At 40.2% G+C, this 13,645-nt stretch overlaps 1 protein-coding gene across 2 annotated transcripts in view; it reads right to left on the minus strand.

The window, feature by feature from the left end:
- Window positions 1–13,645, minus strand: part of MOSPD2 (motile sperm domain containing 2) — a 53,829-nt gene that overhangs the window by 8,734 nt on the left and 31,450 nt on the right. For both annotated transcript variants that reach the window (XM_019417937.2, XM_019417936.2), the window contains exons 8-13: window positions 10,369–10,493; window positions 6,927–7,103; window positions 6,183–6,295; window positions 3,612–3,708; window positions 2,655–2,751; window positions 2,160–2,289 (exon numbers count right to left, since the gene is read on the minus strand). In XM_019417937.2, coding sequence (XP_019273482.2) covers window positions 2,160–2,289; window positions 2,655–2,751; window positions 3,612–3,708; window positions 6,183–6,295; window positions 6,927–7,103; window positions 10,369–10,493 — 739 coding nt within the window. The remainder of the gene's footprint in view (window positions 1–2,159; window positions 2,290–2,654; window positions 2,752–3,611; window positions 3,709–6,182; window positions 6,296–6,926; window positions 7,104–10,368; window positions 10,494–13,645) is intronic.

The following is a 13,645-nucleotide window of genomic DNA, read 5'->3' on the forward strand; positions in this document are numbered from 1 at the left end:
CTTTTGAGGGCCTGTTTGCAAAGAACTTCAAATTAATCTCCATCTTTTATAGCAGTGTTACATAACCTTTCCATTTGTTTTCAGAGCCATGCCTTTGACAAAAATAAACTTGGCTAAAAACACAAAGTGGAGGGTGTCACAACTTGGGAATTTACTCCATCCCAAAACAAGTCAACCCCATCCCGAGCCTTAACCTGTATCTGGGTTCCTTCCTCCTTCCCGAAGAAAGCTGACCCTTACCTTGGATGTAAGTCTTGTCCCTTCAGCCTTGTCAGAAATTTCACTACTGGTGATTTACCCTGTCCAGGTGGCCTCTCCCATTGAAAAACCCATGCCAGACAACTGCTTCATCAACACTACATTATTCCTTCCTCCAGCAAGACTACTCTCTAGAACAGTCATACTACCTCCATTTCTTCGGCACCTGGCTCCTGCCAACTGAAACTACCCCCCCCCCCCCAACCAGGGTGGGCAGTGATGACTTCACTGCCAACACCTCATCCTTCCTGATTGGCATGGAAACACTTCCTAGCACTGGTCCCTTCCTCTTTCGTCAAATGCTCTTCCTTGGACATTTGATGACACAGCTCACCTACTGCTTTCCCTCCTGAGTCCCTGCTGGATTGTCCTCCTCTGGCCACGAAATAATTCTCTAGGCTGGGTCTTACCCCTCTCTTGCTGGGACAGCTGAAATAAAGCTTGTCTTCGTAGGCCCTCTCCTGTCCTCCTCCCCTCTGACAAGATCACTTTTTGCAGGCTTGTTCACAAAGGTAGATCAGGTCAGGTGGACTGCTCTCCTATCTGCCTCTGTCCAGCCTTCTTCCCACCCTGAGTCCTGTCACTCTTCCCTATGCGGTCCAGCCACATGTGTGTTCTTTCAATTGCTTTTGAACAGTTAACTCAACCATGACCGTTACTAGGTTTTCCAGCTTCTCATTTATCAAATGGGATAAAGAACTACTTACCTCCTAGGGTCATTTGAATGACTAAGTGAATAAATAAGAGTAAAGCACTTAAATAAGAGCCCGCTGCCAGCCAGTCCTGTTTTAAGTGTTAACTCAGTATCAGTCTTTCACTTGGGTCTGGTCTACACTGTTTTCCACACAGCCCCCAGAATAATCCTTTAAAAAAAAATAAGCCAGATCGCTTCCTGGATCTGCTGAGCACCAAGGGTAGTTTCTCCTCTTAATATCAGAAGTCCTCGCTATGGCAATCATTTGCATTCCTACTATCTCTCTGACCTCATCTCCCGCCAAGCTGCCCTTAACCTCCTCGCTGTTCCTTACACAGGCCCAGCACACTCCTTTTTCACTTGCGGTTCCCTCTTCCTGGAAAGCACTTTTTCTAGTTCTATCTATATGGCTTACGCACTCTTTTCCTTCAGGGCCTACAAAAGTGCCATCGGAGTGGCCATTCTTTACCCACCAGTCTTTGTTTTGGGGGGCTGTCCTTTGCATTGTGGGGTGTACGGCAGCATCCCTGGTCTCTACCTGCTAGATGCCACAGTACCCCAATGCCCACTTGTGACAATGAACAATGTTTCCCGACACTGACGAGTGTCCCTGGGAGGCAGAACTGGCACACTCCAAAAGAAAACCACAACACTCCTCTCTGTTCTCCTTTTCTGTGTATCTTTGCATGCACATACATACTTGTATATGCCCATGCAGTCCCAGGTTTTCCCCCTAATACATCATAGGTACCTTTGTGTATCAGAACAAGAGACTTCCCACACTCTTTTGAATAGCTGCAGAGTACTCCTGCATACATTCAAGTGCGTCTGACCGTTGCTTCACTGGTGACCATTTAGGTTTGTTCTTTCCCACTTTTTCCTAGTACAAATCATGCTGCAACACACACATTCTAGGACACAAAGTGAGTGCTCCTATAAAGGGAACGGCCGGGACAGAGAGATCTAGGTTTGTAATTTTGGACACATCCAGGTTCTTGCACAGTCCTGTAAGCAAGTCCCTGCTTGCAACCTCCTTGAGAAACTCCGGATCTCATTCCTGGGCACCCCAGAGCCCCACACAGCTCAGGGCCCACACTAGAAGCCTAAGTGTCTGCCAAATGCTCGAAGGAAGAGACACCTGCCTAGTCCATGCAGGCATAGCTCTCTGATTCTTCCCATCACATTTGAGAATCTGTAAGAAGCATACCTATGCTCCATCACTTTGTTTCTGGGAACCTCTTTCCAGAACTGAGTCAATTCTGCTGGGCCCGTGCCAGATGACTGTTCCATTTCTGCAGCCATTATCAGAAAACGGTCTTGGGCAGAGACTGTTAAACCTGCATTCCAAAAGAGTAACTTGTTATATAAACAAGCCTTTACAAAAGTTGGACATGTTGGTTTAAGGCATTATTCTAGAAAACAATGGAAAAAGGACAATATGGAACCACCCTAAAAAGGAAAACGGTTTTCTAAAAATTCAATTTCAACAGGCGTCAGTTTAAACAATTTTATGCATTAAAAAACCATTCTAGTGAGACCCATTTACCCATTTCATTTTGCACACGAGAAAATGGATGCCTAAGAATGCAGCGACGTGACGTGCTGACGCTCGGATTTCCGGCTTCTAGTCCAGCTCTACGGACTCACCAACCAGCCCCAGGTACCCCAGCACACCCTCTGAGGCCATCACGTGACAACTCACCCCCGTGGGGAGACACAACTATGTCAACTGAAGCTCCAGGGTCACAACTGCTGTTGCTTGGCTTGACTCTGTATTTTTCTGGAGCAGTTGTTCTCACCTATTTATGAATAGAGTAATCACGTAATCACTAACAACATAATGATAAAACTGATCTTGGGGGCGGGGGGGGGGGGTAAACGGCTTGAAAGTGATTTTTAGAAAACTAGCAGTTAATAATAAAGTCTACAAAACACCCACGGTGGTCAGGCATAGAATGTATCTTTCCCCATCAACAGGAAAACAGTATCTTTATTTTTTAAAATCTCTGCTAATCTTGGAAGTCCAACTGTCACTCAGCCTTCCTTTTCAACAAAACAATCTGTGCAGTATCCTAGCTGGCAATTGCCTAAATTTAATAACACAAATTCTAAAAAACCGTATTAGGACTTGTTATAATAGCGTTGTCCAATTAAAAACACTAGAAAATCAAAGAAAATATCCTAGTGGTTCAATCTAAATTAAATAGATGATTTAAGGAAATAATTTCTACAATATGGGGCAGTGGCAGACTCGGTCATTAGGTTAGTATCCAGCATAAACTACATCCCAAACTATATCACACTTGGGGGAAAATGCACTCTTGATTTTATAGTTTTATTTTTTTTGCTATTATGAATTATTTATATGATGAAGAGTGATTTTCCTTGAGTTTTTATTTACAACAGACATTAAAGCCTGAGATTAATTTGGACATTAGCCTATTACGGCTCATTAAAGATTGAGATACAGATCCCAGGGAAAATTTTAGATAAGCTATGCCATGTGGTTAAAACTAGAAGGCAGCGTAACATGCCTAAAAATATCATAAATAAAAACACTGCACAAGTTACAAATCCTCAGTCTTTCGATTAAAATGTCTGAAATCACTTCCCATATCCAATTTCCACATATAATCTATTAGATCTTTCAGATACTTACCTTAAACGCCACGATGTTTTTAGTTACATTTGTCAACACTATTAAAGTTTTCTTCTCTCCAGATTCTGTACTTCCAAAATACAGTTCTTCTGCTGGGCTAGGTGGTGACAGAAACATAAGGCGTTTGTGTTATTCAGAATAAATGATAATCTAATCATTAGCTGGAAGAAAAGCATTTAATATTATATGCTCATTTGTATAAAGAGATTTCATCAAAAAAAACCCCTACAAAACAATTACCTAATATAGTTTGTGTTTTCATCTTACTAATTGATTGCATGCTACTTAAAAGTCCTATGGTTGGCTTCCCCAAGATCAAAAGCTAAATAGAAAAGGACAGAAGAAAGAATAGGATGATTCTGGATTAGCCTATAATCAGCACCATCTAAAGGTGCATTTAAACTCTTTGGAAGGTTACACATAATAAAAACAGAGAAGAAGCTGGCACTTCAACTTTAATTACAAACAGAATAGAATGGGGCATAATTTTATACACCAACAGAGAAAAGTCTAATGTAAAATGAATGATCATCAGGGATGTCTTGAAGTAACAGACTAAGGTCTTACTATGTAAAGGCTTTTTCTAAGTAATATGGAATATAAAAACAAAATTTGGGGTGGGAAATATTTGTCAAACAGTAAAAGCAGTGAGCCTCAAAATACAAATTTTACTATTGTCACTGTAGAGCATGTGAACTAAAAGACTAAAGCAACGTTTTATGTAGTTTTTATTTTTTTAATGTTTATTTTTGAGAGAGACAGAGTGTGAATGGGGGAGGGGCAGAGAGAGAGGGAGACACAGAATTGGAAGCAGGGTCCAGGCTCTGAGCTATTAGCACAGAGCCCCAAGTGGGGCTCGAATTCACGAGCTGTGAGATCCTGACCTGAGAAGTCGGGACGCTTAACCGACTGAGCCACCCAGGTGCCCCAATGTGTAGTTAAATTTTTTTAATGTTTTATTTTTGAGAGAGGGTGCGAGCAGGGGAGGGGCAGACAGAGAGGGAGTCACAGAATCTGAAGCAGGCTCCAATCTTTCAGCACAGAACCCGATGCAGGGCTCGAACTCACGAACCGTGAGATCATGACCTGAGCCAAAGTCGGACGGTCAACCAATGGAGCCACCCAGCAGCCCCTCCAATTGTGTAGTTTTGTTACGTGAGTCAAACTGTATCAGGTGCCTCCAAACACTGGGTAGAGGAGTGTTTTTGTTTTGGATAAAAAGGTGAATTGTTCAGACTGTCCTTGACCATATACGTAAGTAGATTCATTTTATATCAGGAATGTCGGCATATCAGAGATACATTTGGAGAACACATATTTTTAAGGACATGCTCTCCTAGGAGGGCTCTGCTCATCTTTGGACAAGACAGATTAGCACAGCTGCTGGCTTACTTTTAGAGCCCATCTGAAATATAACACAGAAAAGACCAGAAGGTTATGAATCTCAGAAGTACTCTCAATAACCACGAGACTGATGGGAGACAGCCGCTATTGGGGCACCTGTGCCTGGAGGAGAGAGAGGTGCTGTGACTTTCCTGGGGGCAGAGGCAGGGGATGCTGAGCCCAGACCACAGCCTTGGAAGCTGCCCTGCCCTATCCTTCCCTGGCCAGCTCTTGAAGCTGACCCTCGACATTCATGAGCCAAGATCTAGGGTGTCCACAAGCCTCCAGTGAAAAGTGTGAAACTTCTAAACCATTATAGGGAAAGACAAGAAACAAACTCCACAGGGGGGAAATGGCAAAGAAAACCCATGACCAGCAGAATATACATGTGGGACCCCCCCCCACCCAGAAATACACAGATGGTTGAGATAATCCAAATATAATAGTAATCCCAATGTATATAAACAAACCAGTCTTCTCAATTAGAATATCAGTCTTTTTTAAAAGTCTGACCATACTGGTCATAAGAGTCATACCTAAAACAGTTACACAGAAAAATTTCAACTATGGGACAGAAAATGATACATCAGGTCATCACCAAAGTTGGCATGGCAGTATTAACATAAGGCCATATAAATTTATCAACTAAAAGCATCATTAGTGAGAAAGAGATCTTTACGTAATGATAATTACAAACAATCCTGAATCTCAGGCTGAGTAACCTAGAAACAAAAATAGAGATGTGCTGAAATCAGGCTTTGGTAAAAGACAAAAACAAAACAAAACAACCCCCCCCCCCCTATTTTTCTAGTCCAGCTTTAGCTTTTAGAAGGTCAAACTGATAAGTGCTTAGTTCACTGTCATCTCTGGCATCCTCAAAGTTGTCCAAGTCAAACACTATCAGTAAAATGAGAAAAATAGATGTCATTCAGATTAACTGTTAATTGAATATTCACTTTTATTACCTGATGTGAAATGAGGGCCCTTTAAACACACTTAATGGAATAACAAAAAGGTAGCTAACAATGTCTACTCTGTCTGGAAACCAAGGTGAGTCTTTGGATAACCTTTAATTAGAAAACTTGTGTACTGTTTTTCAAAATGTGGAAATAAATACATTTTCCCTCAAGATGATCAAGACAGATTATTAAAAAAAGCATAGCTAATAAAATCCTCAACTATGATTACCTGATGTGTAGTAAGGGCCCTTTAAACACACTCAATGGTTTTTTGAAAGCTTTCATTTTAGAATCAACCTTTTCATTTTCCTCTGCTTTGGAAGTATGTTCGGTAACGTTAATCTAAAGACCAAAAAAATATGAAGAGAGAAAGATAAAGAAATTTAGTTTCATACTGACAGCTGGGCAGTTCATTAGGTGAAAAAGTAAACACAGTGATTCAATCCAAATTACAATCTTTAACATAAGCTTATTACACCTAAATTACGTATTTGACATATATTAACATGACCATTAACATATACTTGGATGCCTACGACAGGTAAGTCACTACAGAAAATGTAACATGGGCTTTCCCTTAGGGTCTTTAAATCTGTTCTAAATTATAACATTTATCCCTCTATCAAGCCCCTGATGACTCATAAAAAGATAACTAAGTGCTCCTTCCAAAACTGAAATAGAGGAAGTAGATAAAAGGTTTTAAACTGACTACTTTTATCCGATAAAAAATAGTTTTGATAACACAATTCCTAAGTGCATTTTGCCAATTTTTATACCAATGCATGAAATCGGCCTTGTCATACACCATAATGACACTTCTGGTTAGCCAGTGACCTCCTTCCTCTTTCTTTCCAGACAAAATGTTGAAGGACAGGAAGTTAAATGAATTACCCAAAATCACATAGCTAGCTAGCTGCAGAACGGCGGACAGGCCACAGCTTTTGACTCAAATTCATTCTATTGTTAAGATTACCTTTTTTAGAAGAGCTGTTTGTTCTTCGCTGGAAATTGTTTCCAAGGTTTCTTTGCCATCACTCTCTAGATCTTCTTTACTTGAAGCTTCATCTTCACTGGCAATAGGTCCATTTTCACACAATGGTGTCTGGAAATCATCATCTACTAGCGGTGGGTAGCTATACTTGAAAGGATCCTAAGAGAAAGGAATTGTATAACAGCCTGCTGAGAGGTGGGCAGACAAATAATTCTCTCAAGTTAAAAATCCACTCTCCGGGCCAACAAGCAAACCAACACAAAAAAACAGACTTAATTAGTGAATTTTTTTTTTTTAAAGGAAGCATTTCAAAACACAAGGGAAAGGGCAACAAGTGGTGTGGGCAACTGATTAGCCATCTGTAAAAAAACCAAGTTGGATCGTGAGCTCATTCTTTGCACCAAAAAGAATTTCAGAGGAATAAAAACTTGAAAGTATGTATTTTTTTAATGTTTATTATTTTTTTAGTAAGCTCTACACCCAACATGGGGCTCGAAACCATGATGTTGAGGTCAAGAGTCACCTACTCTTCCAACGGAGTCAGCCAGGTGCTCTGGAAGTGTAATTTTAAAAAACCATATAAGCTTAAAACAACAACAACAACAACATAAGCTCCAGAAAAACACAAAGAAGGATTAAAAAAAAAAACAAAAAACAGGGGCACCTGGCTCGCTCAGTCAGTAGAGCCTGTAACTCTTGATCTCAGGGTTGTGAGTTCAAGCCCCACATTGGGTATGGAGCCTACTTAAAACAAATACATTAAAAAAAAACAACAGGAAACAAAACACAAAACCTAAGTAGTGAAGACCTTTCTAATCATAGCACAAACACAGAACCCAGCAGGCATAAAAATGCTGATAAAAAATGAGCACACTAACATGAAACATTTCTGAATGACAGAAAACAAAACCCAACACTCAACTCCCCCTCCCGAAAAAAACCCGCAAAAAAGTTTTTTTTAAAGCCACAACGAGAAAAATATGTATCACATGTATCAGAAACAAGACAGCTTTTGTTCATATATACAAATCAAGAAGAGTGATAACAGAATTTTAAAAAAAGGAATGATACAGAATTCATAAAGAACAGACTACCTTTTAAATCATAAAAAAATGCTTGACATCACTTACAATAATAGAAATGCAAATTCAAACCACACTAGAATATTTTTCACCTGAGACTGTCAAAGGTTACAAAAATGAGAGTTTGTGCTACTGGCAAGGGTGTGGTTCAAGCATTGCCACATGTTACTGGGAGATGAGCACAATCTCTTTAGAGGGAAACTGGAGCTCACCTTCTACTTACACTGTTGAATCCATGTACCAAGATATTTACAAGGATATTCACTGTAGCACTCCTAATAATGGCAAGATTAGAAAACAACTAACAGTCCTTCCAAAGAGAACTGATTAACTACATTATGTTAAATCCACACAATGGAATATTCTGCAATGGTTGAAAAAATCAGGTAGACCTCTATGAATCAATATGGCATAAACTAACAAGAGATGAAGTGGGAAAACCAGTGAAACAACATATGGTATGTGACTGTTACGTAAAAAAATAAAATGGACAGAATATTTCCAGGAGAGAAAACGTGGACACAATGGTGGCCTCTGGAGAGTGGCAGTGGGCAGTCACCGGGGGAGGGACACATGCTTGGCACTATACTGCTGTAGTTTTCAATCTTCAGTATTGTTTGCTTTTAAAAAAATCATGTATAAGTATTACTTTTGGGGAAAAAATTATGTGAAAGAATATTAGTCCTACTATAATTCTGAGCAGTCCTAAAAAAATATACCATTAACAACAGAGAAGGGAGATAACCTTTTCTACTCCTAAAAGTAAAAATAATTTTTAGTAGGGGCGCCTGGGTGGCTCAGTCGGTTGAGCGTCGGACTTCGGTTCAGGTCATGATCTCGCGGTTTGTGGGTTCGAGCCCCGCGTCGGGCTCTGTGCTGACAGCTCAGAGCCTGGAGCCGGCTTCGGATTCTGTGTCTCCCTCTCTCTCTGTCCCTCGCTCACTTGTGCTTTGTCTCTATCAAAAATAAATAAATGTAAAAAAAAGTAATTTTTGCTAGAGGCTATAAATTTTAAAGTTTATTTATTTTGAGAGAGAGAGAGACAGAGAGGGAGGGAGGGAGGGAATATGAATCCCAAGCAGGCTCCTCACTGTCAGCCCAGAGCCCGACGCGGGGCTCGAACTCACGAACCCATGAGATCATGACCTGAGCCGAAATCAAGAGTCAGACGCCTAACCGACTAAGCCACCCAGTCGCCCCTAGATGCTATTAATTTTAAGATATAACAATTCTAGGGACAGATTATTAAAAACAAATCAAATATCTAGTTTAACTAAAGGTAGTACGTGAAATGAACCATACTGTGTTTTTCTAGGTTAAAATGTAAAATATAAAGCTTCAAAATAGGAAAGCAGCAAATTTCAAATTAAAAATACTGGTTCAAGTTTTTCTAACCAAAGAAATCTAAAGGACACAGCAAAACTTTTCATCTTCCCGGTCACTTGATTCTGGTTGAATCCAGTTTTGCCAAGTAGGCAGTATCTGAAGTAGATTGGAAAAATCAAACAAAAGAAATTTTATCAATCAGGTTAACACAAAGCATACCAAATCCATAGGTTCCATAGTTTATAAATACACAATACACAGTACGTTTCATTATCGTGTAGTGGTAAAAATTTAACACATACCTAGTTATCCCCGGTCTCTTATTTTTAAGTACTAATACCATTTCAAAGAAAGGTGATAATATATATTATCTTTGAAATTAAAAAGACTGTTAAACAGTAAACAACTGGAAGCAAACTGAGACACGTGAAAAAAAAATTCAGTAACTCACGGTTCATCTCTAGACACAGGAATACTATGTAGCCATAAATAAGAGTAAAACAGCTTTTCATATTGATGTGGAATGATCTCTAAGACATGTTGTAGAGAAAAAAGTAGGAGGCATAAGGGCATAAAAATACACTACTTGTTTAAAAGCGATGAGAGGGAGGAAGAATTACATCTCTATTTGCTTGTGTGTGTTACATATATACTGTATTGCTTATGTAGGCAATACGGGTTCCTGGAAATAAATATAAGAGATGGAACTGGGGAGAAGAAAGTGATTGGGATAGCAGTAGAAAGACTTTTTACTGAATACCTGTGTCTGAATATTCGTATTGAATACTGAATACTTTTCAGTCTAGAACCATGTAAATATATAACCTACTCAAAATTAAAATTTAACAACTCAAAAACTTACATAAACATGTCTATCATGGTGCTATTCTGGAGTATCTATGATCTTTCTTTGCACGTTAAGATACTGCTGCTTCTTGTCCCTTAAGGCAAGAACACGGCTTCATGTGCCCCGATCCAGTCTTATTTTAGAAACATACTTCAAGCACTATACTTACAGTTCCACCCATGTGGGGAGGCAGGTATTCTACACTGACATAGTCTTGGACTTCATTTTTACTTGCAAACTTCAACAAACTCACTGCTTCTGGTCCAAGCCAGGATTTCACAATTTTGAAAGCAGCTGAGGAAAAAACAGTCACTTCATTAAATCCATTGTCTTTCTCAATTAATTTATTGTGTGTGCTAATGCAAGTCTTCTGATACCAGTTTGGGCTAAACTCTGTCAACAGGTATCTTTGTGGGTTCCAAATGTTCCAGGAAGAGTCAGGAAGACTGAATCACCTTGATGTGCACCAAGAAACTTAACAGAGTTTTGGCCTCTCTACAGATCTGTCAATGATCCCAACCGCTAAGACTCCCAGACACGGAATCAAATAGTACTGTGATTTGAGGGATAACTATGCAAGAGTATGGAAAGAGTCATTTTTCCTTACACTTCTGATAAACGCCCAACCTGAAAGACCTCCTCAAATGGGAAGTCAAGAAGAGAAAGCAGTGGCTCTCCTTATTTATGGGTTTGAGCTACACTCAGACTTCCATCCCAACCCTAAACATCTCTGCCTTTCTCCCAAGCCCTGCAGCTTATTTAATTGTGAGGAACTCACGGAATCTGCAAGAATAAACCGTTATCAAACACAACTGTTTAGTAATTACAATCTTGTTCTTTCATGCCATTCTAATTTAGATTTAGTTTTTTTTAAACCTTGTTTCCATTCTGACATTCTAAACACATTTTAAACAAATTAAAAGAGGAATCCTGCATTAAGTTTGCAAAAGCATCAATGAAAAAACATCAGGAAATCAAACAGTATGATAAAAATTAAATCCAGGTTCAGGAAACTGCATTTTTAGTTTGGCTAATTATGCTTAAATTTTATGTAATATTTACATTTTCCTTAATTTCGATTTAAAAAGTCTGTGAGATGACGTATTTGAAGCTAGGTTACTTGAATTAACTAAAATGCTAAATCTGATTTTTTTATAATAGCTTTATTGAGATAATAATTCGCATACCATAAAATTCACCCCTTTCAAGTATGCACATCGATGGTTTTTGGTGTATTTAGTTTTATAACCATCCCCACTACCTAATTTTATTTATTTTAGACAGAGAGAGAGAGAGAGAGCGCACGCACATGAATGGGAGAGAGGAACAGAGGGGGAGACAGAGAGAGAGAGAGTCTTAAGCAGGCTCTGCACTCAGCGCAGAGCCCGCCGTGGGGCTGGATCCCATGATCCTGGGATCATGACCTGACCCGAAAGAGAGTAAGATGCTCAAACGACTGAGCCAGCCAGGCACACATCCCCCACTATCTAATTTTAGAATGTGTTTGTAACACCAAAAAGAAACCCCTATCTATAAACAATCTCTCTTTACCCTCCCTCTCCCATTCCTGGGCAACCACTGATCTACTTTCTGGATTGGCCTGTTGTGGATATTGCACATAAATGGAATTATACAACACGTGGTTTTTCTAACTGGCTTTGTTCACGCAGAATGTGTTCAAGGTTCCTCTGTGATGTAGCATGTATCAGTACGTAATTCCTTTTTATGGCCGAGTAATTTTCCGTTTTATGGATCTACAACATTTGTTTATCCATTCATCAACAGATAAACATTTGAGTACTTTCCACTTGACTATCATGAAGAATAGTGCTATGAAGACCTGTGTGCAAGCTTTTGTGTAGACACGTGCTTTCAATTCTTTTGGGAACGTACCTAGGGATGGAACTGCTGAATTATATGGTACTTCTATGTTTAACTTTTTGAGGAGCCGCCAAACTGCTTTCCAGAGTGGCCCCATCATTTTACATTCTCACCAGTAATGTATGAGGGTTCCAATGTCTCCACATCCTCAACACGTCTTTTCCATCACAGCCATCTGAGCTGGTGTGAATTAGTATCTCATTTGGTTTTGACTTGTAGTTCTCTCATGACTAATGATGTTGAGCATCTTTTTATGTGTTTATTGCCCATTTGCCTATCTTTGGAGAAATGTCTATTTAAATCTTTTGCCCTTTTTAATTGGGCCATTTGTCTTTTTATTGTGGTGTTGTAAAAGCTATTTATATATTCTAGACATAAGTCCCTTATCAGATGCACGATTTGTAAATATTTTCTTCCATTCTGAGAGCTGTCTTTTCACGTTCTGGCTGGTGTCGTTTGAAGCACAAAATTTGAAATTTTAATGAAGTCCAATGTATCTATTCTTTTCTTTTGTTGCTTGTGCTTTTTTTGGTGTCATATCTAAGCAACCACTGCCTAATGCAAGGCCACAAAGATGTATTCCTATGGTTCCAAGGTTTACAGTTCTAATTCTTATATTTAGGTCTCTGATCATCCATTTTGAAGTAATTTTTGTATGTGAAGGGAGGTAGAGGTCCAACTTCATTCTTCTGAATGTGGATAGTCAGTTGTCCCAGTATCATTTATTACAAAGACTATTCTTTCTTGAGAGAGATCTTGGGAGACAGTGGCAGACTAGGAGCACCGTAGGCTCGCCTCGTCCCACAAACACAACTAGATAACTACCAAATCATCCTAAATGCCCCATCAATCGATCTGAAGACTGGCAGAACAAACTGCAACTAAAGGTAGAGAAGAAGCCACATCGAAGAAGGTAGAATGTAAGGAGACCTGGCTTGGGAGAGACATGGATCACGGCTGCTTCAGTGGGAAGAGAACCTCAGTCACGGAGAAGGGCAGGTTAGAGAGAGAGAGTGTGTGTGCGCGACAGAGAGGCAGACAGACCAGCACACAGGGGAGCACATGGGGAAAACAAACATGTACAGCAAATGGCTTGGAAAGTGAGAGGGCCTGAATTTTGTGAGTTCTCACAACCAGTGGGGCTCAAAGCCTGGAGTTTTAAAGGTCAGCATGCTTGGCTCTGGGAGAGCTCAGAGGACACTGGGGCTCTTCGTGGAGAGAAGGCAGGGCAAACAGGCCGTGGACATACAGCGAGGAAAAAGTGATCTGAAGAGTGCCTGGGGCACAGAGTGCAAAGGTTATTCGCTCATCTCGGAGCAGGTTTCCGAGGGGCAGCATTCATGAAGAGATCCCTTCTGGAACAAAGAAACTGCCAAGTAGCATTTCATTGCCCCGCCCCAGCGGAAGCCCAGGGCCACCTGTAGGAAGCAGTGCGGTGCTGACACTTGCTACTTAATTTGCTTACACCAACCTCCTCCACATCGCTGCGCTCTAGAAGAACCATCCTTCCCGGTCACGCTTGCCTAAATCCCAGGTCAGCAGGACCCTTTCCCTAGAGGACCGGC

Source organism: Panthera pardus, unplaced genomic scaffold (assembly GCF_024362965.1).
Source record: "Panthera pardus isolate Hobbes unplaced genomic scaffold, ASM2436296v1 HiC_scaffold_27, whole genome shotgun sequence".
Lineage (NCBI taxonomy): Eukaryota > Metazoa > Chordata > Mammalia > Carnivora > Felidae > Panthera > Panthera pardus.